The 24,378-nt window shown below is 38.7% G+C and overlaps 1 protein-coding gene across 2 annotated transcripts in view; it reads right to left on the bottom strand.

Moving 5' to 3' along the window:
* Nucleotides 1–24,171, bottom strand: part of LOC121453250 (rho-associated protein kinase 1) — a 127,858-nt gene extending 103,687 nt beyond the window's left edge. For both annotated transcript variants that reach the window (XM_041659843.1, XM_041659844.1), the window contains exon 1: nucleotides 23,216–24,171. In XM_041659843.1, the coding sequence (XP_041515777.1) occupies nucleotides 23,216–23,308 (93 nt within the window). In that variant the 5' untranslated portion in view covers nucleotides 23,309–24,171. The remainder of the gene's footprint in view (nucleotides 1–23,215) is intronic.
* Between the last annotated feature and the right edge of the window lie 207 nt (nucleotides 24,172–24,378).

Genomic DNA, 24,378 nt, shown 5'->3' with positions numbered 1-24,378 from the left:
GTGTAATTGTATTCATAATGTGGCAATAATATGTTTCACTTAATCCATAAAACCATTGTAAAGATTAAATAAGTGTGACAAACCTTATAAAAATGAGCATTACTAGTTTGTGAACTTTCATTTGAAGTTCAGAAACATTGCAAGGGTCGGGAACGACAGGAACAACACAAAATAATATAACTTACAATGCTCCAAGAACACTCGACACATCTATAAACAATACAATCAAATACCTGTTTACATGGGCTTTCCTGAACAGCATCAGTATCACAAAATATAGTAGCTCAGAAACCAAGGTCTTAAATAGTCTAAGTACACTTTCATTAAAGAAAAAACATAATCTAATCTCTTGATTTTGTGAAAGTATTTGTTCTTACATATAGTAAACTATTCTTGTATAACCTTTTCACATTAAACAATTCCAGACACAAAAATCAATGAGTCAATGAATACACAAATGTAATAAAGAAAACAAGTCCTTTTCTTATGGTAGACAAAATAACAAGAATTAAAGAAATGTAATAATGAAAGGATCATTTTATTCAGATTTGATATAAAATGATTCCCTATCTCCCCCCCCCCCTTCAAAAAAATGTGCTTGCCAACAAGACTTTGATATTTGAGTTGGATCCCTGGAATTCACATGGTAGGAGACAACTGATTCCTGTCAAACTGTCCTGACTCCCCTATACATTTAACCATATGCATGAGCATACACATACAAAATAAGTCAGATCTATCTCCTTTTCCTGGATTCTGTATCAACTTTGATTCTCAAACAAAACAAAACAAAAATAGATCTAACAAGCAAAAATAAAACAAGTCTGTCATTTCTGCCAACAGAAAAAGTTAATCCTCTCCAACATAGTATAGTGCTTTTCTCTTTTAAAAAGAGCATCTTAAATGGGAGGCAAGACTTTCTTCTATTTATTCCTACTTTGATTTACTTTGATTTCCTACCAGCAGTTTTCCAAGAGATGCAGGAGGCATAATATCTAGCAATCCGTACATAAAATCACCTAAGAACACAAATTCCACTACACCACCTCTGTCAATGCTAGTTCTCACTTGTTAAACGTATTTGGTTCTGAGGCAGTTGATCAATGAACAAGCACTTGGAAATCCTTCACCCATGTCATCCAAAAGAACACAAAGCACACAAAGCAGCATTAAAGATCCCAGTTGGTTTTCAATTCAGTCCTTAGAACTAATTAGAAATACCTTTTCTAATGTCAGAAATTTTAATAATTAAGCTTTTAAAAATTAATTTCCAAAAATATAAAAAAAACAGATAATCACTACTTGAGTTCCCTTAATGATGGTCTTTGGAAGGTATGTGGGATTGTCTAGCATGAAAATTCTTTTTCTTGGTTACATGAACTCCAATTTCCACCCTTCCCTCATCCAACTGTAAAATGGCATGGTGTAAGCTGGTTCACTCTTAAGTGCTGAAAATGAGCAGGCCTAAGCTCATTAGCTAGTATTCTGACCGCTGTTTTACATACTGGCACATGATCTGAGCTGGTCTGATCAGTCAGAAATTCTAACCAAAAGAGAAGAATTTTAGCAATTTGGAAGCAATTACAATCAATCATCTTGCAATCCCAAGAAGCTGTCTACCCATGAAAGGAGACAAAAACCAAAAAAGCAGATTTGAAAAACTAGTAGCCAGTCACATCATCTGAGTTCTGAATCAAAGGCTTTAACTGAAAATGAAATCTACCTATGACTTATTCAAGTCATATTTTTTATTGTTTATACAATAAAAAAGTTGAATTTTCAAACCTTTGCAATCAAAACACTCCCAATGGTAGGTAAAAAGTGTTTATGCTAGGACCTTAGCCTTTTAGCTCACTAGATTTCAACAGTTACAGAGTCAAGATGAAGAGAGCGGAAGTAAATGAGTTGAATGATGCCATTATAAAACAAGTCCATTGTTTTCACTAAGATAATAATCTAAAAGTCCAAGAGATTCATGAGGTTAATTACTTCTATTTAAGGCCGTAGGTAATATGGGAGATGCATCTGAGTAGGGTACTGTCAGAAGGCCCTTTAGTAACCTGAAACAGCAACATAAACTGCCACAGGTAAAAACCTTTTGCAAATTGGGCCAGGTAAATTTGACATGTTGGTAAAAGAGGCCAAAAGCCAACTATTTACCAGGTTACTCCACTGTTTTTGTGAGGTTTCAAACAGAGCTATGAAAATGTCAAAGTTTATCTCATATCATTCTCAACACAACCTATGATGTAAACAGAGACTGTGCTTTCATTTCCTGGTCGCCCAGATCCAAATAATCTCACAGAAACTATAATAAATTACAACACTGTTTGGCCAATGGCTAAGGCGTATTCCTAGCTAGCTCTTACATCTTAAATTAACCCAGTTCTATTAACCTAATCTATTACCACAAGGCTGTGGCTTTCTGGTAATGTTCTGGCATCTTTCTCCTTTGGCAACTACATGGTGTCTCCTTGATTCCACCTACTCTCTCCTTGATTTCCAGACTCCCTGGTAGTTAGGATTGCCAATCATGGGAGGCTTCCATTTGCCCTTATAAGTGGGGTTGCCAGACACCACACCCAAGGGCTGACTGACATTTAGGGTTGGCAATCTGAGGAGCCTCCCATTCTCTATCCATATCCTCATCCCAATCCTCTGGTTTGTCTGCATAGGGGTTCTGGGATATACTCATGTTCATCATCTAACCAGCCTTCAGGCTTTGTGGCCTCTTCATCTGGAATCTTAGCAGGGGAATCTTCATCCCAGTCATCTGGCTTGACAGCATCTGGATCTGGTATTATGGATCTTTCATCCCAATCTCAGGCTTCCAATCTTCTGGGACCTCAATTTCACGTGAAGTGTTTATAGCAGAAGTCATTTCACTTAGCAGATTTCCACTGTTCACAATAGACTGGTCAACTAATATTTCAAAACTATTGTCTGGGTTCAAGATTAATGTGTAAAGATATATTTTCTTGTCAGTGAAATAGTTCTGAAGCTCTACATCAGTCCTCTTAGTGTGATTTTCTTCATAAACACCTGTTTTGGAGGTTTTGTAAAAAAGATGAAGTGCACTTTGTAGTCCTCTCCACATTTATCTGGATCAATCATAATAGCTTAGGGAGTCTTGTCATGGGATTGATCCAAGTTGCATTCTGAGGTCTTGGAAAGCAGCTTCATATAGGCTCCACCACACTCTATTCTATTCTGAAAATTAACCTCGTAGTGAACAAGCTTGTTCAGTTTTGCAGAGATGGCATGATGACCCAAGACATCAGTATAAGTCCTTTATCACCTGGAAGCTTTGTGTCCTTCATTTCATCTACCTCCCACGTTTCATCATATTTGGCAATTTCATCATCAGTGTCATCTTTTTTGGCTTAAGAGAAAATGCAATCTGACAGAGATCAACTTGCAAAGGAGTCAGCAAAATAAACCTCCCCTGTTAGAACTGGAGCTTTGTAAGTGACCTTTGGAGATGGAGGAGTGGTGGTATTTGATTTCAATTTCAAATCTTCTACTTCATCAGTAACATCATCAATATCATCTTCAATATCAACCATGCCATCATCCTGTCCATCATGAGCCGGAACAGCTGCAGTTCCAAGGACCAGTAGCAAACACAGTAACCACTTCCCTTCCATAATTGTAGAAAGAAGAGGCGGGCTGCGTTCCTGCTGCCCTGCTCGCGGCCACTTGGTTAGCTTATGCCCCAAAATAATAACACGGAAACTGTATTCTTTTAAACACTGCCTGGTCCATTAGCTCTAGCCTCTTACTGGCTAATTCTCATATCTTGCTTTAACCCATATCTAGTAATCTGTGTAGCACCACGAGGTTTGGCTTACCGGTAAGATTCTAGCCTACGTCCATCTTGGGCTAGAGCTTCATTGCGTCTGACCCAGAGAGGAGAGGCACGGCAATTGCCTCACTTCCTCCCAGCATTCTGCTCTGTCTACTCCACCCACCTAAGGGCTGGCCTATCAAATGGGCCAAGGCAGTTTCTTTATTAACCAATGAAAGTAACTCCTCCATCACATGATCTACCTCAAGCCTCCCCAGGACCACTAGCAGCTCTCGTACCTTCTCCCACCCACACACCTGGCCCTGTGCTAAAGTCAGTCAGTAGAGCATGACTCTTAATTGTAGGGTCATGGATTCAAACCCCACAATGGATGTCAAATGTAGCACAATTAATAAAAACCCAGAGACAGATATTGGAGTTCAACTTGAAGATCAGAAAAGCAAAGCAGCCAAGTCCCTAGAGAGCTCTTACCTCTATGAAATCTTCAGGCTGAAAAAAAAAAAAAAAGAGCGAGTCCCGCCTTATATTCCTCTATAGACCTGGGATTAAAGGCATGAATCCACTGCCCAGCCTCTATTGCTAACTGGTGTGGTTGTACCTTTATAAAATCTTCAGACTGAAAAAAGAGAATGAGTTCCTGTCTCATCCTGCTTTATATTTTTTCTAGTGCTGGGATTAAAGGTGTGTGACTTCCTAGTACTGGGATTAAAGGTATGAGACACCACTACCTGGCCTCTAGTGGCTTAGTTTTACCTTCTGGTCTTCAGCTAAGCTTTGTTTATTAAAATACAAATAAAATATTACTATACTATGAAATATTCTTCTTAACTCCATTTTATAGACTGGAAAAACTGCAGTGTAGGAGAGTTTAAGTTACTTAGCCACCATCTAGGAATCGGTATCACCTACCTTGCTGCACTCCGTCATTTTCCTAACCCTGTCTGGCCATTCCTGTAATCCTCAGGGGACCCTCAGCTAGTTAAGTGGGCACCCAACTAAGTATAATCAATTGATTGTTTTTTTTCTTTCTGAGATCTAGACTTGATAGTCAATGGTTTGAAGTTAGTGACCAAAGTTAAAGCTGTTTAGATGTGATGCTCTGGTCTCTGGGCAGCAGTATTTTCCTACGTGATTAAACCCTGTCTGAAGAGAAAGAATGAAGTCAATATAAAGTGAGAGAAGACACAGAGCTACTGAATCTTCACGTTTAATCAGATTAGTTTTCTTTGAATCTATAATTCATTTTGTATGCAAAAATTTAAGTTGGGTTTCACCATCTACAAATTAATTCAGAGGAAAATGAAAGAGTGAGGCATGTACAGGATAGTTATTTACAACGCACAAATATTAATAGAATTAATATTCAGGATTCAGCTAAGATTTGAAATTCTCATTAAAGGTAAAACTAGCACACAAAACAGACACATAGATGACAGCTATAAAAATGAGTTCTGAACTACACAAAAGGTATGATATGGTGAGAGCTTAAAACAAAAGTCTAATACAGTTATGATGGATGCTGAAAATATAAAAATGAAAGAACTGATGAAAGAACTCAAGGCAAGAAAATAATAGGTCTTGGAAATATGTGAGTAGAATGGTAAAAACAAGATGAAATACTATAGAAAGCCTGAAGAGCAGTGTATTCTGGGGAATGGTGGAAATGAAGACGAAGCAAAGAGGGAGGATTGAGATAAAGAAAAAAAATATTGTATTGATCATGACTGGCAAACTGCTAGATTAGCCTGTTAGTCCAACAAGGTTGAGTTAAAATTTGGACTTCGATGGAGGAAACAGGAACAGAAAGCAAAGATTATATCAAGGAACATTTTAAATTACCAGTCAGTGTGATGGCACAACCCCTTAATTCCAGCATTTGGGAAGCAGAAAAAGGTTGATAAAGAGTTCCAAGTCAGCCTAGTCTCTGTCTATAGAGACCAGATAAAAGTAACTATTGATACATGTTCATTCCATCTGCATAATTAAAACCTATGAAATATTACCATGATCCTCAAGTTTATGAACTATGCATATTTTCAGGCTCAAATAATTAGATATTTATCCAAGATCACACAACTAAATAAAAAGCTGAACTGTGCAAAGGGGAGGTAGATTAATAATTCATTTGACCAGTCCAAGTTCTTTTCCACAAGGACAAAATAATGAAGATAAATAACAACATGAATAATGACAATAATTGCTAATATTGACTCATTACCAGGAACTTCTAGGCATTATCCTTTCTAACATTTCTAGCAGTACTAAGAAAAAAACTATACTTACTCTTACTTGAAGATGATACACTTGAATCTTAAAACTCCTAAGAAGTTTGTCCAAAATCACAAAGTTAATAAGCGGCTAACCTTGGATTCAGAACCAATCCTATTCCAGACTCATTCTCTTATACACTATACAACTATGAGTCTAGTTTTTTGTTTGTTTTTGTCAGTTGATACAAGCTAGAGTCATTTGAAAAAAAAAAATGGAACCTCAACTGAGAAATACATCTATAAGATTTGGCTGTAGGCAAGTCTGTAGGATATTTTCTTGACTAATGATTGATGGGGGAGGGGGCAAATCCCACGGTGGTGCCACTCCTGGACAGATAAGTACTGGGTTGTATACAAAAAAGCAGGATATACAAGCCATGAGGATCAAGCCAGTAAGCAGTATTTCTTTATGAGACTGCTTTAGTTCCTGCCTTTAGGTTCTTGCTCTACTTGAGATCCTGCCTTGGCTTCCCTTGGTGATGAACTGTGACCAGGGTGTGTAAGCCAAACCTTTCCCTCCTCAAGCTGCTTTTGGTCATGGTATTTATCACAGGAATAGAAAACAACTAAAGCAGGTGAGTGATAAAAACTGGGAAAACATTTTATTTTTTCTATCACAGAAGTGGTGACGACTTAAAATTCCTGTATCTGAAACGTTTTCACAAGGCTGGTGTAATTACTTTTCTCCAGTCTAGACACTAACCAGGCCTGACCCTCACGGGCTGTGTTCAGGGTGGTGAAGTAGTAGTCATAGTTACTCTTCTCACAGCTTGATAAAATAACTGAAAGAAGCAACTTTCTGAAGGAAAGCTTTATATTGACTCAGTTCCTCATAGCCAGTGGCTTGTTTCTCATAGCTTGTTCATCCCATTTTTTAATACAAGCCACGATCATCTGTCCAGAAGTGGCATCATCACAATTGGATGTGCCCTCCCCATCAATCATTAATCAAGAAAATGCCCCACAGACTTGCCTACAGGCAAATATTAAGGATACATTTCTCAGGAGAACAGAACAGTAGCAATGGCTTAATCTGGTTAAGCCAGCAGCAATCAGGACACAAAGAACTGACCAAAAGCAGAGCTGAGACTGTTCTATTGCCCTAGATTTTCCAACTAAGCCCCATGCTCAAATGTTGTAAGACTTTAAAAACTTTAAAAAAAAAAAAAAAAACGCCACCAGGTGAGGACCAAAGATTTAAAAACATGGGCTATGCATTTTCACATTTAAATCTTTATTTTATTTTATTTTTCAAGACAGGACTTCTCTGTGTAATAGCCCTGGCTGTTCTGAAATTCACACTGTAGGCTAGTCTGTATCTTTAACTCTCAAAATATTCGCCTGCCTCTGCCTCCCAAATGCTGAGACTAAAGGCATGCACCACCACCGCTCAGTTTCACACTTAAATCTCAACAGTTGACAATTTAAATAAACTTATGTCTATCGAAGTTAAATGGAAATGATTAGAATTAGTGAACTTTTTATTATAGTCTTAAAAAATTCCAAGGCTCAAAGATAGAAGATATTGCAGTTTTTCAATTTACAATTTAAAGGAAAAACTAAAATTCAAGGCTTTGGATTCTTAATCAATTTTTGACTATATAATACCTACAGTCTTGGAAATAACAGTATGAATTCCCTAGGCCAGCAAGTATTTGTCAAGACAGTTCTGCTTAGGTCATCCTCATGATAACAGTGTAAAGTAGGTATCATCACTCCATCTCAGAAATGAGACAACAAGATATTATAATGCTTAGTAAAATTTCAAATACCAATGGTTAGAACAGCCCTAACAGCTAGGAGTGATAGCCCAGGCCTGTAATCACAACTCTTAGGAGGCAGAAGCAGGAGGATCAGAAGTTCAAATAGCAAGTTCAGGGCCAGACTGGCCTACTGAGGCTCTTATTAAAAAATAAAAATTTTAAAGTTCCTATTAAATAATACAAAAAGCACAGCCACACAGCCTTAATAATCAGCACAATCCAGTTCTATATTGCTACAGTTTAGAAATAATCCTTACTATATTGTTGCAGTTTTGAAATAATCCCAAATATGTGTGGAATGCAACCTATGGAGAAAGTGTTATTGTGAACCATGATGGGCATTTTATAAAAGGCTTGTGGTATAAGTAAAATATACGCATGTCTAATATATTATATGTATATGTTTAACTTTACTTGTAAAAGAAAATTATAGTAAGATACTACTTCTCACCTACTAAATTTGTAAGGTTAAATATGCTACTGTCAGGACAAACAGCTATTTGGGTAAAACTGAAATTTTATATATCTCAAAATGATTAAAAAGAGATCAGAGATCTAAATGTAAAAATCAAAACAGATGGAAGAATATGGAAGAAATGTATAACACAGATTGGGGGATTATGACTCAAAATTCTGAAACAAGAGACAGGTGATTCAAACATTATTTTTTTAAATTATCAAGTAAAATAAACAAAATCGAGCACATAATAAACTGCAAATATTATTGGTCTTTTACTACAGAAAAGGAATAAGATTTTAATATATATGAAGAGCCCTTAATAAGCAGAAAGTTGTAAAGCTAGACAAAAATAGTAAAAAATTTTAGAGTTCATAAAAATATGAACCATATAATATGAAAAGATGGATCTAGAGAAATGGCTCAGCAGTTAAGAGGATTTGCTGAGGACCCTGGTTCAGTCTCAGCACCCACATGGTCATTCCCAGTTATCTCTAACCCCAATTTTAGAGACTCCAACCTCTTCTAATTTGAGGATACCAGACATGCAAGCAATACACATGTATACATGCAAGCAAAACATATACATATATAAGTAAAATATACATATGTCTAATATATTATATGTTTAACTTTACTTGTAAAAGAAAATTATAGTAAGATACTACTTCTCACCTACTAAATTTGTAAGGTTAAATATGCTACTGTCAGGACAATAGATACTTTCACTTCTTACTATGGGAATAGCATCATTCCTAGAAAACAGACTCCTGCAATCTCACTTCTAAACTTTTAAAGACACTCTGGATTATGAGATTAAACCATTCCTCATGCTCTTAACATGCAGAAGAAATCTTCTGAGGGTGAAGACGGAAAGGAAGTGGCATTATTCCAGCAGCATCCATTCTTGTTTAAGCCTTCCACTGTTAACAAGTTTGAGGTTACGTTATAGGTAACCAATACTAAATTTATAGCACAAGCAGAAAAGAAAAGGTAATGTATTTTATGCATATAAATGAAAGAATGGTTTGTTATTATTCCACAGGGAATTTGAAGTTGGAAGTCAAACACTCTGTATTCCAAATAAGAGGTTTTAATATTCTGTAATTCTCTAACTGTTGGGCAATTTGGGAGCTGTTAGTCTATCCTGAAATGTAATATTTAATATAGCAATGAATAAATGATCCAAATTGTCAATGGACAAGTGATCAACTAATAGCTCTGTCAGTAACGGGTTTCTCTTCAGTAAACTTCTAAAAGCTCAAGTATATATGTATGTAAACACAAGTATGTATACATATATATGTATGTATGACAATGGCAAAACTTATATACAATATTACTAATAGCAAAAACTTAATACACTATCCACTGATATGAGACTGAAGAAACAATATTAACATGTCTTAGCTAGGGTTTCTCTTGCTGTGAAGAGATGCCATGACCATGGCAACTCTTATAATGGAAAATGCTTAACTGGGGGGCTCACAGTTTCAGAGGTTCAGTTCATTATCATCATGACAGGGAGCATGGCAGCATGCAGGCAGGTGTGGTGCTGGAGAAGTAGTTAAGAAGCCCGACGTCGTGCAGGCCACAGGAACTCAACTGAGCAGTATCTTGAGTACAGGAAACCTCAAAGCCCGCCCCCACAGTGAAACACTTCCTCCAACAAGGCCATACCCACTTCAACAAAGTCACACCTCCTTTTAGTGCCACTCCCTATGAGATTACTGGAGCAATTTACATTCAAACTACCATAACATCCATAAAATAGGATACTATGCGGCTACAAAAAAGAATGAAAAATGCATTCCAGTTTGATATAAGCGATTTTTCTTTGCCAGAAAAGGGTAAAAATATGAATATAAACTTATACATACATGTAGTACATGTGTATTTGTCTGAATTTACAAAAAGAATTACTAGAGTACTATTTTAAAGCATGAAATAGGGGGCTAGGGAGATAGTTCAGAAGTTAAGATCACTGGTTGCTCTTCCAAAAGACCCAGGTTCGATTCTTAGTACACACAAGGTGGCTCATAACCATCTATAATTCTAGTTCCACGGAATCCAACAACCTCTGGCCTCCATGAGTACCATGCATACACACACTGCAGTCATACATGCAAGCAAAACAAACAGATAAAATAAAAATAAGTCTAAAATAAAGTTGCACCAGGTGGTGGTGGCGCACGCCTTTAATCCCAGCACTCAGGAGGCAGAGGCAGGAGGATCTCTGTGAGTTTGAGGCCAGCATGGTCTACAAGAGCTAGTTCCAGGACAGCTAGGGCTGCTACCCAGAGAAGTCCTATCTCAAAAAAATAAAATAAAATAAAAATAAATAAAACTGATAAAATTAAAGCAAAATTAAGAAAGGAAATCCAGGCGGTGATGACACACGCCTTTAATCCCAGCACTCAGGAGGCAGAGACAGGCAGATCTCTTTGCCAGGCTGGTCTACAGAGCTAGTTTCAGAACACATAGAGAAATGTCTTTTTTTTTTAAAAAAAAAAGGGGGGGGGGGCAAAAACCACAGGAAAAAAAAGGATAAAAATGTTATATACTAATGAGAATTTCTCAACTGTAACTTGAACTGAGGGAAAGAGAGGGAAAGCAGGGAAGAAAAGATCAAATTTCTAAATACTGAAAATAACTTGTATTGAAATAGTCTAAATAATAGTAAGCTGGTTAAAATTCAAAAATTAAAACAAAAATTAAAGCTCTACTGACCAAATAAGGACAAGAACAACTGCAGGCCAGTAGCAATGAGAATTCAAAACATCATCAAAAGGAAATTTTCTTGGAATAATAACTAATTTTCAAGCATGGGACAAAGAAACGTGCAAGATGAGCCTCAGCATCTTATGACAAAAATAAATGCTCTGCCCAAGTCAAACTGCCCAGTCAGATGGACACCTCATCAGGGAAAGATGCTCACCAAAAAACCTGGCAACCTGAGTTTTATCCCTGTAATTCACATTGGAGAGGGAAAAATGCACTCCTAGTAGTTTTTCGGGCAATGAAAAACCACAGAAACTGACTGTAGGGCTTAGAAGGCAGTTAGGAAAAATCGCGTGGGCTCCTTTACTGCCAAATACTGTAACAAAATGATTGTTTCTACTTAGAACATATGGGTCCTTTTCCATGGAGCTTCCGACCCCCATTTCTCTCTTCCTTCATCCCTTTAGTCCCTAAAACAGTGGCAGGTAGTCAAGAGTACTACTGCACTGTCACCTCACTAAAAAGTTTCCTTGAACATTATCTAGACCTTTCTAAGTCTGTTTCTGCCAAGCCTATCATGGTAAGGCTCAAAAAATAACTTCTTCAGCACAGTAGCAATTAAAAGTTGGAGAATTCACCCTTCGTATCATGAACTGTATTTCAAAGTAAACAGCCATAGGTAATGACAAGTCCTTCTCTCAACAGAATTAGCTAATAAACGTGAAGGAATACTAAAAATATACATAATATGCTTCTTGCTGTGATGCAAAAGAAAACAGTCACATCTACGGAAATATTTACTAAAAAGTCCAACACAGTTAAACCACCACTACTCAATCATTTAAAAGACCCAAAAGACCAAACAAAACAAAATCAGTAGTAACATGTAATGTGGGACTGTTCAATTTACAAAGACTCAGATTTTAATAAAGTAATTGGATTAAAAAAAAAAAACAAGTTGGGGGCGTGGTTGTGCACACCTTTAATCCCAGTACTTGAGAGGCAAAGGTAGGCGAATCTCTGTAAATTCATGGCCAGCATTGTCTACAGAGGGAGTTCCAGGAAAGCCAAGGTTGTTACACAGGGAAACCCTGTGTGTGTGTGTGGGGGGGGGAGCTAGTTAAGATACGCAGAGAACTATAAATATAAACTGGAAATTAATGATAACAAAGAGTGTCTGTGTTAGATATAACAGTCACTGTGGTTATAAGAGAATATCCTTTTTTTATTTTCACTGGGGAGGCAGAGGCAGGCAGCTCTCTTGAGTTCGAGGCCAGCCTGGTCTACAAGGTGGGACAGTTAAGACTACACAGAGAAACCCTGTCTGTCTTAAAATACCAACACACACACACACACACACACGGGGGGGGGGGAATAGTACATAGAATTTAACATATTATAGGAAGAAAAGGGTGAATGATGGACAGTGAAACATAAAATTCTGAGAAATGCAAATACTGGGCAACAGAGCTACATTATCTTCTATATGTTTGAAATTTTTCATTATAAAATTACCAAACTAAACTCAAATATAGTATTCCTCCCCCTCACCAGAACTTAGATGCAGCTTGAGTGCATCTAAGAACCTAACATATCATGAAAAATTCTAGAAATCATCCCCAAATATTCTGATTTTTGTTTGCCTAGGGAAAAGCCCAGAATCTATTTTTAAGCAAGTTCCTCAGGTGAATCTGATTTAAAAAAAAACCACAGACTCGTATATGAAAATTATACACTTTTAGAAGTTTGGATGTAATTGGCCATATAAACTCATAGGGAGTGGCACTATTTTGGTGTGGCTTTGTTGCAATAGGTATGACCTATTGTCACTGTAGGAATGGGCTTTGAGATACTGCATATGCTCAAGCCACACCCATTATCCCAGATCACCCGTTGCCTTCTGATCAAGATTAACCAGTGCCATGTCTGCCTGCATGATGCCATGCTTCCCACCATGATATGAATTGAAACCTCTGAACTGTAAGCCATCACCTTAACTAAAAGTTTTCCCTTATAATTGTTGCCGTGGTCACGGTGTCTCTTCACAACAATAGAAACCCTAACTAAGGCAGCAGTTGATACCAGGAACTGGATATTGTTGTGATATGCTGGACCATGTTACTGTGTGGAGTAATAAGGACTTTGGTACTTTGGGTTAGGAAAGCATGTTTGATGGGTCATACTTAAAGCTTAATGGGCCATACTAGTAGGAGTATGGAAGACAGTGGTGGTAAGTGTGGTTTGATGAATTGTGGATGGCTACCTCAAGAGGTTTCAGAGAAGAATTTAAGTATGCTGTCTAGAAATATTTCCTGTGATATTTTGGTATAGGAAGTAGCTGCCCTCTGCCCTTGTCTTAAGTATCTGTCTGAGGCTAAAGTGAAGAGTTTTGGATTAATTTCGTTGGAAGAAATCTCAAAACAGCCTAGTATGGACTCTGTCATGTAGATATTAGTGGTAAGTCTAATGAAGATATATAATGAAAAGAAGCAAGCTGAGCAAGGAAAAATATTTGAGGGGGGAAAGGGCACTAGAAAGTGGCATAGAGCTAAATCCTCTGTACAAGGAGATAAACAAGTTAAGAAAAGGAATGAAGGGGAGTAGTGACCTCAGGGCAAGACACTACCCAACTAAGTCTCCAACCTGTGAAAACAAATTAAAGAAAGCTTAGATCTGGGTGTAGTGGCGCACATTTTTAACCCCAGCTCTCAGAAAGCAGAGACTGGGCAGATCTCTGAGATTGAGACCAGACTGGTCTACAGATCAAATTCAAGAACAGTCAGGCTGGGCTGGAGAGATGGCTCAGAGGTCCTGAGTTCAATTCCCAGCAACCACATGGTGGCTCACAACCATCTGTAATGAGGTCTGATGCCCTCTTCTGACCTGCAGGCATACATACAGACAGAATATTGTGTGTGTGTGTGTGTGTGTGTGTGTGTGTGTGTGTTTAGTATAAAATAAACAAACAAATAAATAAATAGGAAAAAAAAAAGAACAGTCAGGCTTAGGCAGTAAAGGTAACAATCAAAAACAGAAAGCTGGTGAAGATGTAATTGAACAATGTTCCAGTCCCAGCATGCAGCAGAATTTGGCAGCGTCAGCCACAAAGTTCTGGCTTTAGAGTTAAGGACAGATGAAATTTGCTCCCCAAGACTAAGGAAAGCCACTGAGGCTAAGCATGTGTCAGGGGTGTATCTGAAAGGAGGCCTACCTAGTAAAGAGCCCACTGTGAGAAGCTGTGAAGGTGAAGCCTTCTCAAAATGTTCGAGATGCCAGAATATCGTAGGATACCTGCCAAAGACGGCCACTAACAGGGAGTGGAACCAGCCCACGAGAAAGAAACAAGTGTGTTGCAGGCAACAAAGCTGAATGGCGTTGGAGATCTGAAGAGTATTCTGACATTAGACATGGAGATGCTGAGTTTGGAGTTTGTCCAGCTGGTTTTCGGTCTTATATTGGTTGTTTCTTCACTGTGCTTCCTTCCCTATGTTCTGGAATGGTAATGAATATCTTGTGTCACTACATGTTGGAAGTATGTGATCTGCTCTTTGATTTTACAGGCGATTACAGTTAAGAGATTGCCATGAGTCTCAGAAAAGACTTTGAACTTTTAAACGTTGTTGAGACTGTGATAGACTATGGGGACTTTTGAAGTTGAACTAAATGCATTTTGCGTTATATTGTTTAAAAGCTTATGGGGGACAGAGTGTGGAATGTGGTAGTTTGAATGTAACTGGCCCCCATAAACTCATAGGGAGTGGCAGTACTAGGAAGTGTAGCTTTGTTGGAGTAGACATGGTCTTGTTGGAAGAAGTATGTCACTGTGGGGGTGGGTTTTGAGGTTTCCTATGCTAGATCCCATCCAGTGTCACAGTCCACTTCCTGTTGCCTTCTGATCAAGATGTAGCCAGCACCTGTCTATCTGCATGCCACTATGCTCCCCATGATAATGGACTGAGCCTCTGATCTCTAAGTTGCCACCTCAATTAAATGTTTTCCTTTATAAAAATTGCTGTGGTCATGGTAACTCTTCACAGCAATAGAAGCCCTAAGACAACACTCAAGAAAGCTTTATCACAAGTCTTAAAATATATATACCAAACCTTAAAGTAAAAGCATGGATCTTACATACCTTACCTCCCTTTCAACTATTTTAATGTGACATTTAGTTAATCTTTTCCCTACAATTATGAATTCCATAAAAGCAGGACCCCTATTTGCTTTTACCTCACTATAGTGTCCCCATTGCCTTTTAGTTCCAACACTGAGTATGACTGAATGACAGCAAAGAGAAAAAGATGTTAACATGACCCATTGTTTCAGTTTAATAGAGGAAGTATTACTGGAAGTTAGCCAACCTTTTAAATTATGACCCAAGTAAAGATAACCTCTTGGCTCTCTACAATATCAGACTTTAATCTGAGTACCTAGTCTCCTGCTAATCACTCAGCAATTACAAGAAAAGTACACTTTGTATTTCATAATCCCAAACAGAAAAGAGCTATGTTTTACAAAAATAAAATATATATACATATTTTACCCACTCACACATGGGGAGGATGTTTTATCTGTTTTTATTTTTTATCTTGAGATAGGATCTCCTGTAGGTCAGGCTGCCCTTAAACTCACAATGTAGCTGAAGATGACTTTGGACTACTTCTACATCCTAAGTGCTAAGATTACAAATTTGTACCACCACTCAGAGCTACACATATTATTATAGTGGATATAAAAGCAATTATCTTGATTATAATTTCTGTTCAAAAAGCACAAACCCTTAGATCCACAGTTCTTAACATGTGGATCACAACCCCTTTGGGGAGCAGGACATCAAATGACCCTTTCATAGGTGTTGCCTAAGAACATCAAAAAACACAGATATTTACATTTATGACTCACAACAATAGCAAACTTTCAGTTATTAAGTAGCAACGAAAATAATTTTATGGCTGGGGGTCACCACAGCATGAGAACTGTAGTATAGGATCATAGCATTAGAAAGGTTGAGAATCAGTACCATAGAGTTATAAAAAAATAAGTTATAAAACATAAAACCAAGTGCCAAGTCTAACAATTAAAGTCAGTTTAAGACCTACTTCCAAAATCAGCATGACCCAAAGGTAGTTCTTATAGTTGTATGTCTACCCCAATACCACTGAACTGTGCAAACTTTATTTCCAAACTAATAAACCAATAATAAATTTTCAATTTTTCAGATTTATTTTATGTGTACAACTGTTTTACCTGCATGTATGTATATGTACTAGATATGTAACTGGTGCCCTCAAGAGGTCAGAAGAAGGTGTCAAATCTCTTGGAACTAGAGTTACAGATGGTTATGAACCACAATTTGAAAGCTAGTAGCTGGGTCCTTTGCAAGAGCAACATGTGCTCTTGAAACTGCTAAGATATCTCTTCCATCCCAAGGATAATTTAAAAACTGTAATGACTCATAGACTATACAGATACAGAGGACATCAATAACTATTTGACCCAACTCTTCATCATTCTACAAAAAAGAAACTGACAAAAATTTAATTCGTTACAAGACTTAGTAAGTAACAAAAAACTATGAAAATGCTTTGAATGTTCAGTCCAGTGTTCTTTTCACTATATCATGTCAATAACATGTTTTTAAAAATTACCATTTCCTATGATGTACTCAGCATTACCCAGATGTTCATCTTTTTAAAATATGTACAACTACTTATTTTGTATGTGTATATGTGGTCATTTGAATAAGGATGGCCCCCATAGGCTCATATATTTGAATGGTTAGTTTTCAGGGAATGGCACCACTTGAAAAGGATTAAGAGGTGTGGTCTAGCTGGAAGAAGTGTCACTTGGAATGGGTTTTGAGGTTTCAAGAGCCCATGCCAGACCCAGTCTCTTTCTCTCTCTACCTGCAGATCAGGGTGGGGCTCTCAACTACATCCCAATACCATGCCTGCCATGCCTGCCACCATGCTTCCTGCCAGGAAGATTCACTAGACCTCTGAAACTGTAAACAAGCCCAATTAAATGCTTTCTCTTATAAGAGTTGCTATGGTCATGGTATCTCTTCACTACAAGAGAACAGTGACTAAGACAGTTTGTGGGCAGGAGCACATACCACATCTGGAGGTCAGAGGACAACTAGCAGAAGTCAATTCTATCCTTCTATCAATTCTATATATATTCAAGCCATACTCAGGGAGACAGTTCACTTCTAGCTGCCTGCAGATCAAGATGTAGAACTCTCAGCTACTTCAACACCATGCCTGCCATTCCTGCCACCATGCTTCCTGCTGTGATGATAATGGACTGAATCTCTGAATTGTAAGCCAGTCGCAATTAAATGTTTTCCTTAAGAGTTGTTGTGGTCATGGTGTCTCTTCACAGTAATAAAAATCTTAACTAAGACAGTCAGTATTCTGTTGCTGTGAAGAGACCATGACCAATACAACTCATATAAAAGAAAGCATTTAACTGTTCCAAAGGTTTAAGTCCATTATCCTCATGGTGAGGAGCATGGCAGAAGGCAGGCAGGAATGGTAGCCCAGAGTTCTACATCTGGATCCAAAGGCAGCAGGAAGAGAGTCTATGGGTTTGAAGTGGGCTTTTTGAAACCTCAAAGCCTACCCTCAGTGACACATTTCCTCAAACAAGGCCATGCCTCCTAATCCCTGTCAAATAGCACTATTCCCAAATGACCAGGCATTCAAACATATGATGAGCCTAAGGGGGACATTCCTATTCCAATCACCGCAAGTATATTATAAATCCTGACTAAGGGGCTGGAGATGTAACTCAGAGGTAAAGCATTTTCACGCATGTGCAAGTTCCCGGAATTAAAACCCATAACTACAAAATAAAACATAACTGAGTAAACAATCTCCAAAAACCCTTCTCCTAGTTAAATGCATCTAATATCTACATTTTCAGTTACATTTGGTTTGGATGTTTCAACAATACATATCTAGATTGTAAATTACTCTGCACTTAAGGAAAACAATGTACCAGAAATACTACAAAATGACAGTAACAGCTACCAAGTAACAGGTTACTGACCACTATACATATCATAATTTGTAATATTTAATTTTCATAACAATTTTCTTTAAGTTTAAATCTTGAAATGAGCTTTCCAGGCTTAAAATAACTCACCTAAAACCCTCCAGGACAGTCAGGGATATACAGAGAAATCCTATCCCAAAGAAACAAAAAAACCCTCCAACTCACACTTGACAAGGCCTAGATTTGAATTCACATTTAGCGCTACAGAAACATTTACTAAGTGTTTAAATGAAATAGAAGACCAGTTTGTTTTTAATGTCCTTGCAGTAAACTAACAATCATCAGAACAGTCTAGTATAAACTATGCATGTTTGCAAGGCTGAAGTAAGAATTTCATTGCTTGCGGCTACATCAAAGTTAGATCCTGTGGTGGTTTGAATAAGAATGATCCCCATAAACTCAGATATTTGAATGCTTGGTCACTGGGAGTGGCGTTATTTGTGAAGGGTTAGGAGGTGTAGCCTTGTTAGAGAAGGTGTGTCACTGGGGTGGGCTTTGACTTCTCAAAGTCCATGCCAGGCCCAGTGTATGTGTGTGTCTCTCTCTGCTTGAAGATCAGGACATAGCCTGCTTCTATGCTCCCCACCATGATAATGGGCTCTGAAACTGTAAGCAAGGCCCCAATTAAATACTTTCTTTTATAAAAGTTGCCTTGGTCATGGTATATTCTCATAGAAATAGAACAGAGATTAACAACAGGCTAAGGAAAAAGGTTTGCTCCAAACCAATCATATGTACTACTACTAATAATTAAACCCATAAACTTGAAATCATTAGTACTAATAGGCACACAGCTATCTATGAACAACAGTAGGCACATAGCTTTGACAATCAGTTGGCACACAGAGTCAGTATGAGGTGCAAAGAATTATCTCAAGTCTTTTCATTCCACCAACGGTAGCATATTCTCAAATGTGATTAACCTAACTGGTAAGAGGATGGAGATTATGCAGCAATCTAGACCCTCAAATTCTACTCTAAGTCTTTTGTAAAAACTCAAATGCATGGAATAGTATTGCCAAAAACTTGACAACAAAATGTCCAGTTTAGTGGCAGAGATAGTAGTGATATTAACAACACAAATAATTTATTTTAGAATATAGAAATCTAGGTGATAATATGTCTAAGCGAAGAGGTCTAAAAGCCAGTTGAATATTTAAAATTTGGAGTAAATAAAAGAATAAAGAGCAAACTAGATGGCTCAGTCAATAAAGATGCTTAAAGCACAAACCTGGCAACCTGAGTCACTCCCCCAGCACACGCATAAAGGTGGCCAAAAAGAACTAACTACACAAAGTTGTCTTCTGACATCTACATGACAAGTACAAACACAGAGATACACACACACACAATATTAATAAATATGTATATAAAAAGATTTACAGATAATGAAAAGAGTGCTAAGGAATTGATGCTTCAAGTTTGGAATGCATTATGCATCACATTCAAGAAAAGAATAAGGCAAAGAGAAGAAAAATAAATCTAAAATGAAAAGATGGGGAAAGCACTAGTTAAAAATACAAAAAAGGAGAATTTTACATAAGAAAAATGAAAACCAGCATACTATATTTTTACAATTGCTTTCCACATTCTGAAAAAAAAATTGACTAATGAGAAAAAATTTGTAACAAATATGTACTAAGGGACACAACAGTGAAAGAATGTTGTAAATAACATAAATCGCCCTTCCCCTTTACCCACCCATCTTACACTTCACCAGTTAGAAGGAAACAAAAAGAAAGTCATGTTCTTGAAGAAAAGGTTGGACAGCCACTTACCAGTATTTCTTCAAGGTATTATTGTATAAATGATAACATTATTACTGTCCCAAATAAGTGTTTTCTGGATAAAATTAGATTTAAAGACATTTGCTAGCAAACTGTTGTGAAACCAAAAGGTTTGAGAGCTTTCATTACTGAAAACTGGATCCAGAAGCAAACAATCCCACAACCTATTTAAAGAGATGCTAAAAGACTAGAATGACAAGTCACCAAGGATTAAAATGATCTAGACAGAGGCTGGAGAGCAGTTAAAAGCTCTTGTTGCTCTTACAGAAGACACCAGTTCAGTTCACAGTTCTCAAACAGGTGACTCACAGCCACCAGTAACTCCAGCTCCAGGAGGTGACACCCTTCTTCTAGTATCTAACAGTACCTATATGTACACAGCTCACATACATTCAAAGCTAGAGAAGCAACCAAGGAAAAAGGAGTGTTAAACCTCCCATCTAAAACAGGTCCAGGGCTGGAGAGGTGGCTCAGTGGTTAAGAGCATTGCCTGCTCTTCCAAAGGTTCTGAGTTCAATTCCCAGCAACCACATGGTGGCTCACAACCATCTGTAATGAGGTCTCGTGCCCTCTTCTGGCCTGCAGACATACACACAGACAGAATATTGTATACATAATAAATAAATAAATAAATAAATAAATAAATATTTAAAAAAAAAAAAACAGGTCCAAATTCCATACAAAGCAGTTACAAATGCATTGAAAAATGTAGTGACGTAAGTCACTGCGAATAGTAGAGTAAGTGAATGAATGAGCGAATCAATGAATGAATGCCCAATGATAAACACAAAATATTGTACAAAGAAAATTCATGCTAGACACTATAAAACTGGAAAGAGGATTTCTGCTTCCAAACAAAATCCCCATCTTTAAAGTTCAGGGTGACCTGATAATAAAATTTCAAGTCACCTTCGATAATGGAATTTTAAAAAGATCAAGATTGTAAGATTACAACAGAAAGTAATCAAATCTGTCCATTTAATATTAATTCTCCAAACGTTTCTTTAAAGTCTGTACTCCTAAAGCTACTTGGCTACCTTAACGCAGAGGACCTAGAGTGCTTGCTTCTTTGACTCTTCCTTTTTATTCAACCTTTATCTTTCACCCTTAGATCTCTCTCTAGGTTATTCCTTTTCGTTATATCAGTTTCGACTTTATGTAAATGATTCCCAAATTACTATCCTTTATTATAAGTTTAACTCCACATCTCCAATAGTCTACAGACCCTTTCTTCTCTCTCATCTCACTATCCTGTCAAATTCAGCACATTTAAAATACATCTGAAAGCTATTTTTCTTAAGCGATTTCAAAACCTGATTATCTTCACCATTTTCATTGTAACCCAGACTCAACGTTTTTGGAGTCATTTGACTAAATGCCTCTCTTGTTCTCCCTTCTCCTCTTAAACTATCAATTAAGTTCTATCAATTCTTCCTTCCTCATTTTCATATCCTAGCTTGGGATTCCAACTGTCAGTAGACTATCACAGCACTCTTAAAATGCTCCGATCTCACTTTATCCCGGGTCTTGCCTAGATTAATCTTCCGACAGCCGTAAGTGCACTCCAATCTGACAAATCTAACCCCACTATCCTGCAACTCTATCTTGTTTCTCTAGACATGCCACAGCAGCCATGGATGCGCCCATCTTCTGTGCTGTCCTCAAATCGGTAGCCTATTCATCAGAAAGCACACGTTGGCACTCTGAACTCACAGCAACCTTCAGTTTTCATGATACAGACAGATGACTGAAGGACACTAAATAGTCATTTGGAATTAACCAGTTGTTTTCTCAATCTGTAAACTGTTTTTCTTTGTTTCTGTGTATATTAAAATGTTTTCCTAAGTGGATTCAACTCTCAAGAGTCCATATAACATGTATTTATCTCCTTGTACGCTCCACAACTCTATCAGGTACCTACCAAATGATGCTGTAACAAAAGAGAAAACAAGCAATAAAAATACAAACAAGCTCCTAAACTCTCCTTATAATCTACTTCATAACAGGGGGAACACCTCAATGGTGGAGTGCTTATCTAGCATGTGCTGGGTTCAAAATGGCAGGACCACTAACAATAACAATAATAAAACCTAGGACACAATTTCAGTAAATATTTAAAGACATATAAAATGTGGAATACATTAGATAAGTATTCTAATTACTTTTATCATTCAATAAAAAATTCAAATTTCTTATGCATCAACCTTGTTTCTCAGTATGAAAGAGAATCTATAATGTGGGTGAAACACTCCAAACACATTACCCACACCCTCTCATTTTAGTCAAGTATGCTTAGGGCAATTCTGAAAGCTTTGGTGAGAAACCTTACTCAGTTAAAACTGTACAGAAATGTTTTGGATAACTAAAATACACATTTTTAACCTACAAAATTTCCTCATTCAATGTGAGATTTTAAAATGTCATCTCTCTGAATGGTATTATTCTATTATTCTTAAATATCCAAACTATGAGTATACAAAGATAATTCTCTGAGACTCCCATGTCCATATAGTCACTAAAACATGATTTTAGAGATAGTCATTTTGTTTGAACTGAAAGAGTAGTAAAATATAATTTCTAGTAGTAATCGGGAAAATTCTGTTGGTAACTGTATTGGCAGTGCTCAAATGTCAATTATTTACAAATAATTGTATTTGTTATCAACGACTTGTCAATTTTTAGGTTGGATTTTGACTTTTTGTGACCTACGAACTTTAAAACATTTTTTAAATGGTAATAGTAAGTTCACTACCATCAAAAAGAGTTATTAATATATGTGAGATATATTTACTAACAATATTTCAAAAGCCATCAACCTTGTCTGGCCTAAAATCTTAGGTGTTTGCATTTAACGTTCAGCAAAGTTTCTTTAGCCTCAAGACACCTAAAATTTTATCTTAAAAATCACTTTCTCGGTATCAATTCTCCATTATCATTTCCAAGTCTAAATTCCAAATCCCTAGGAACTAATTCTGTACATAGCAAGTAAATTTTTCAATACTATCGTCAAATTAATCTGGAAGATTAATGCTAACTAAAATCGTATTCACCAAACTATACACTATAAACTTTGACGTGTTAACGTTCTGAAACGACCTGCAATAGCAGTTTCTAAGAATTTTGAGAGACTGACAAGCGGAATCAAAAGCCTAAATTCAGAGTAGCTAGCTGAGAACCAGTGAAATAGCTAAAAAAGAGGCTTGAATTATGAAGTTTACTAGTACTTCGAAATTCTTCCAAAGAGAAATCTGGCATCTTCCCAAAATGACTATGCACACCTGAGACTAGTTGCAGTTAACCAGACAGCAAACAAGAGGAACCCAAGGCAACCCAGAGAAAACAGCGGCACTCACCAGCAAACAATCTGAATTCACTTCCGATTTGGGATCCCGCAGGAGGTTGTCGATTTTTTCAAACCGAGTCTCAAAACTGTCCCCAGTCGACATGATGCTGCTACTTGTACAATACCTTCGCAGCGGAAAACAAGTTCAACCAACTTCCTCCGCGGGGGGTTTGCAGCCGCGGGGCAGAAGAGTCGGAACCTCGGGGTCACCAGGTGTGCCCGGTTCCCCCTCTTCTCCCTCACTGAGGGGACTTCGGCTCTCCAGACCCCAGGCTGGGGGTGACAGCGACCCGCAGCCGCTCCGATGCCCAAAGTCGCATCCCACCCGGCAGCCCCTCGCGACAGCCGACAGCGCCGTCGCCTGCCGCCGGGTCGCTCCGGCGAGGCGCCTCAGCCTAGCGGGCCCCGGCAGCCTTCGCCATGGCGGGGCCCAGTCCAGAGAAGGGCAGCGGCGGGAAGAGGGAGCGCAGCAGGGTGGAGACTCCCTCGGGGCAGCCAGGGAGGGCGAAGAGGAAAGGCGAAAGCGAAGGGCGGGTGAGGAGCTGCGCCAGCTGCCGCCGCCGCCGCCGCCGCCGCCGCCGCGCCGCCTGGGCCCCGGGCCGGCCCCGCTCCGCTCGAAGGCGCTGGAGGCGGTCTAGCCCCGCATCCCTGGTTCCTGTCGGCCCGGCCTGACGCGCCGAGGAGCCTCGGCCAAGACCTGACCCCCGCAGACCAGGCTCACGCTCCCATTTCTAACCGGTCGCTGCTGGGCTTGCTACCGCTGTGTCCGGCGGGGCAGGGCGAGGTCGGCGGCCCGAAGACGACTCCGGGCGAGGAAGACGACAGTGGGGTCCGGGCGGTTGCTGATGCGGGAGCTCCTGGGAGGGGCTGCGGTCGGGCTGGGAAAAGGGCGAGTCGCGGAGGCGAATGCCTGGGGGGTGGGGCGAGGAGCGCTGAAACCGACTAATATGTCCGCCTTCCTGTTCAAACAAACGGAGACCGCCGGTGCGCCGTGCGCATGCGCGGCGCGGGCGTTCGGAAGGGGAACGGGCCGGGTCCCGCGCGCGCACGCGCGTAGGCGCTTGTGAGGGCGGGGCTGGCCGGGCGGGGCGGGGCTGCCGTGGAGGTCCGGACGGGGGTGGACCTTTCCCTGCTTCTGGTCGGGGTGCTGGCAGGCGCCCCATCTTTGCTTCC

The sequence above is a fragment of the Microtus oregoni genome, unplaced genomic scaffold (assembly GCF_018167655.1).
Source record: "Microtus oregoni isolate MIOR12 unplaced genomic scaffold, Mior012 000011F_ref0000422, whole genome shotgun sequence".
Taxonomy (NCBI): domain Eukaryota; kingdom Metazoa; phylum Chordata; class Mammalia; order Rodentia; family Cricetidae; genus Microtus; species Microtus oregoni.
The sequence above is the reverse complement of the archived record's forward strand: the minus strand, read 5'-3'. Positions and strand labels throughout refer to the sequence as shown.